Here is a 4,179-nt window from a genome sequence, read left to right as displayed (position 1 = left end):
CTAATTTTTTATTTTTATTTTTATTTTCATATATTAAATTAAGTTGGCCATCTTTATTTTCATATAACTTTTACAAAATTTATAAGACAGATGAATAGAGCATATAGTACGAATATGCATTTATTCATATACTAAAAAATATGCTATATATTCTTCTAGCGAGAAAAATATATTATATATGCTATATATAAATTGTCATGTGGACACCATATCTAATGGTGGGTCCGCAAAGCTCCTCACCACCGTCCATCTCAAACCTAAAAGGACCCATGGACACGTGTAACCCGTTAAAAAATGCCACGTGTTGAGAGCTATTTTGAAGTTACTTCATTTTTATATTATTATAAAAATAATAACATAAAAACAATGAAAAATAACGTTTTATTAGATTGGCCATTTTTTGCTTTAACAAAAACAGCGCCAACGAATTTGGATCGAATTCCATTCTTATATTAATCACCATCACTGCCTCTTTATCCTCATCTCTTGCATTCATCACCTCTGCGTTTCAAATTTCAGGTATTTTAATTTTTGTTTTAAAGAAAATCATATTGATTAACTTAATGGGTTTGTGGAAGATTCTGTGTTTGTGTGAAAGTTTTGAATTTTACTGTGAAAGATTTTCAGGGTTTTTCGGTATTGAAATTTTGGTTACCATTGATTCTTCCATTGTTGGGTGCTTGTTTATTGAATCACTTGGGATGGGAATGTGTGTCTCTTTATGAGTTTTTGTTGTTTGGTTAGTTAATTGTTTGGTTAGTGAGAAAATGGGAGAAATGAAGATTTTGGATATTTAAATTTGACAGTTGAGATTTCGGAAAGAAAAAAGAAGAATTAAAGTTCATTAATTCTATTGATTTCAACAACTTTTCGTCTTAATCTGTCAGTAAACCTTAGTATTATTGTTAGTATTTTCATAAATTAAGCGTCTTTGCTTTTTTTACTTCATAGCCAAATATTTTGGATTGGGTTTTACTAAATTATGATGTTCTAATAATGAGAACAAGCTTATGTTAACAACACACACCAACTTAAGCATCATCTTCAAGAATTTTTTTATATATTGGGCACTATGAATGTTGCCATAATCTTAGTTAGTGAAAACATATTTTCAGATTCCGGTTGGAAGTAGGATAATCATGGATCGGCTTCAAACATCTGCCCGTCTCATGATAGTTTCAGATCTTGATCATACAATGGTAGGCTGCACAAGAGTTTGCTTCACCACTGTCTGTTTAATTTAGTTGGTGTGTTTATTAAGTGAGCAATGGTTTTATTGCAGGTTGATCATCATGATCCGGAGAATCTTTCTCTGCTTAGGTTTAATGCCTTGTGGGAAGCATATTATCGTCATGATTCATTGCTAGTTTTCTCGACGGGAAGGTCACCAACACTGTACAAACAGTTGAGGAAGGAGAAACCCATGATAACGCCAGATATAACTATAATGTCTGTTGGAACTGAGATAACCTATGGTACCTCAATGGTCCCAGATGATGGCTGGGTTGAATATCTGAATCAGAAGTGGGATAAGAACATAGTTAGGGAGGAAACAAGAAAGTTTCCTGAACTTACTCTTCAGGTAGTAATTGTATATAGTGGCAATAAAAATGATGATAATTGTTCTATGAATGTTTGGACATGTTGAAGTCTTGTGTAGAATCTTTTAGAAAGAAATATAATGTTTATTAGGTTAAAAAAGGGTCAGGGTATAATATCTCCTGAATGATTAGATTTCATGATGAATGCAGGCAGAGACAGAGCAACGGGCACATAAGGTCAGTTTTTATGTAGAAAAAGATAAAGCTCAGGCTGTGACGAAGGCTCTTGCCGAGGCTTTGGAGAAGCGTGGGGTAATATGTCATTTTAACCTCAATTTCGTCAAATCCTCTTAATGATTTTTACTTGAGCATGTTAAATTTTTGTTTGGTGACGAAGTATGTTGACATTTTGTTTGTTATCTTATCTTTGAAATGTTGCTTCAATTTTTCCAGTTGGATGTCAAAATAATCTACAGTGGAGGAATTGATTTGGATATATTACCTCAAGGTGCCGGCAAAGGACAAGCTCTTGCCTATTTACACAAGAAATTTACAGCTGAAGGAAAATTGCCCACTAATACACTTGTTTGTGGTGATTCCGGAAATGATGCTGAGCTCTTTAGCATCCCAGATGTACATGGGGTCATGGTAAGTACCTATAGCTTGTTTACCTTGTCAAAATAAACCTAGATTTGGAAATTTACTTATCTTTTTTTAACATTAATTTCTTGTGCAGGTTAAGAACGCTCAAGAAGAATTACTGCACTGGCACGCTGAAAATGCTAAAGACAATCCTAAAATTATTCATGCAACAAAGGAATGTGCTGCTGGAATCATTGAAGCTATTGGTTATTTTAATCTAGGACCAAATGTGTCTCCCAGAGATGTTGCTGACACGTTGGAGTGTAAAATGGACTGCATGAACCCTGGTCTTGAAACAGTCAAATATTTCTTGTTCTATGAGAGATGGTTGCGTGCAGAAATCGATCGATCTGACTTGTATATTGCAAATCTGAAGGCAAATTGTGTACGTGCAAGTCTTCTTTTATTTTCAGTGTATAATTTTATAACAGGTACCACTTGATTGTTTCTGGCAGTTTTACCCAGTTTGCTTGAGGCATACATTGTTTTTCTCATCACGTGTCTGTCTTTGACTTGTTTTTCATTGACTGGTTCTGTGTTTTTACTTAATATGTAGTGATTTGTTCACTGATAGGTGCTCATTTGGTTTGTTTTTGGTACTTAAGAATGCTTTCCTTCCTTTCAGCATCCAACTGGTATCTTTATGCACCCATCTGGTGTTGAAATTCTTCTTACCGACAGCCTAAGTGAATTGAGCAAACACTATGGTGACAAACAGGAAAAGAAATTTCGTGTTTGGGTAGATAGAGTATCATCTATACAACTCGATTCAGACACATGGCTAGTGAAGTACAACAAGTGGGAATCACTAGGTAGATTTTCTCTACTTAATGTTTGTTAAGCCAACTAAGTCAAGTTGTCTATGCCCTTTATATGAGCTTTCCAAAAAAAAGTCATTTTTCTCAATTGTATATAGCTTAATGATCTCATGCTGCTGTTATATCAAATTTTGACCCTCTTGTAGGTGAAGAACGAAAAGGTTGTATGGCAACTGCCATAGTAAGCTCGAAGGTAAGATACTAATATAAGAAATGAATATGGCTTAGTTTCTTTTCTTGCCATGGTTTTGCTTTGTGATTTTGAAAGAGAATTTGTGATTTCTTTTCAGGGTGGCAATGGGTCAACATTGATTCATGCTCATCAGACATGGTTGGAAGGTTCAGAAGGGAAGGATGGTCCATCTTCTTGGATTCTCTAAATGCCATAAATATTTTATCCTATTCAAAATAAATATTGGATCATGTGATTTTGTATGTCCAATTGTAATTCATACATGTTTGTCTCTGAGGGGTGGTTTAGCCATTGTCAATACTCTTTAATAAAATATATAGCAGAGATCCAAATTCTGGGCTTTATTCTATAAATACATATATTTTTTTATATATATTTTGCACAGCCTCTCCTTATTATTGACTTATTACTAAGTTTGACTTTTTGTTCTAGTTGCATGTCATTTACATTTCTTTACTCTGTCACAGTTTTGTTTCTTCCTTTGGTTTGGTGTGATGCTGTCAGTAATCGTCGTTTTTGTGTTTTTCCTGTCGTTTAGGGAAATTATATATTTTTTGAAATAGGGAAATTATATTAGTTCGTTGCCTCTGCTTTCAATGATTATTGTCGCATATCCATGCTACCTTTTGCCATATGAAGAGCCCACTTCCTATTATTGGAAAAACAACAATTATCCTTTTTTTAATAAGTAACAATTATTTTGTCATTGTTAAGGTAGTTTATGGTAATATTTTTATTTTTAAATTTTTTAAACACAAAAATAAAAGTAAAATTTTTAATTTTAAAATTCTTTTTCAAAAACAAAAATGTGTTTTATAACTATTTTTGTTTTTTAATATTAAAAACAAAAAACAAAAAATCTATTATGTAAATTTTATTTTCATTTTATTTGTTAATTGTATTTAAGTTGAGTTTGTATTCAGGATTAGGGTTCGGGTCCAAGTTCGAGGTTGAGATTGGGGCTAAGTTTGGAATCGAGACTAAG

At 33.1% G+C, this 4,179-nt stretch overlaps 1 protein-coding gene across 2 annotated transcripts; it reads left to right on the top strand.

The window, feature by feature from the left end:
* Window positions 1-364: 364 nt before the first annotated feature.
* On the top strand, window positions 365-3,547 carry LOC115700530 (sucrose-phosphatase 1). 2 transcript variants are annotated; one of them, XM_030628078.2, is made up of 9 exons: window positions 365-519; window positions 1,116-1,199; window positions 1,283-1,582; window positions 1,752-1,853; window positions 1,995-2,189; window positions 2,278-2,568; window positions 2,809-2,995; window positions 3,148-3,194; window positions 3,292-3,547. In XM_030628078.2, exons 2-9 carry the CDS (start codon window positions 1,140-1,142, stop codon window positions 3,379-3,381), a joined length of 1,272 nt encoding a protein of 423 aa, XP_030483938.2. In that variant the 5' UTR covers window positions 365-519; window positions 1,116-1,139; the 3' UTR covers window positions 3,382-3,547. The 2 variants fall into 2 exon arrangements, with proteins under 2 accessions (XP_030483938.2, XP_030483939.2); XM_030628079.2 differs by having other exon boundaries at window positions 380-519; window positions 1,099-1,199.
* Window positions 3,548-4,179: the final 632 nt, after the last annotated feature.

Source organism: Cannabis sativa, chromosome 8 (genome assembly GCF_029168945.1).
Source record: "Cannabis sativa cultivar Pink pepper isolate KNU-18-1 chromosome 8, ASM2916894v1, whole genome shotgun sequence".
Lineage (NCBI taxonomy): Eukaryota > Viridiplantae > Streptophyta > Magnoliopsida > Rosales > Cannabaceae > Cannabis > Cannabis sativa.
This window is presented reverse-complemented; position numbering and strand designations above follow the sequence as displayed.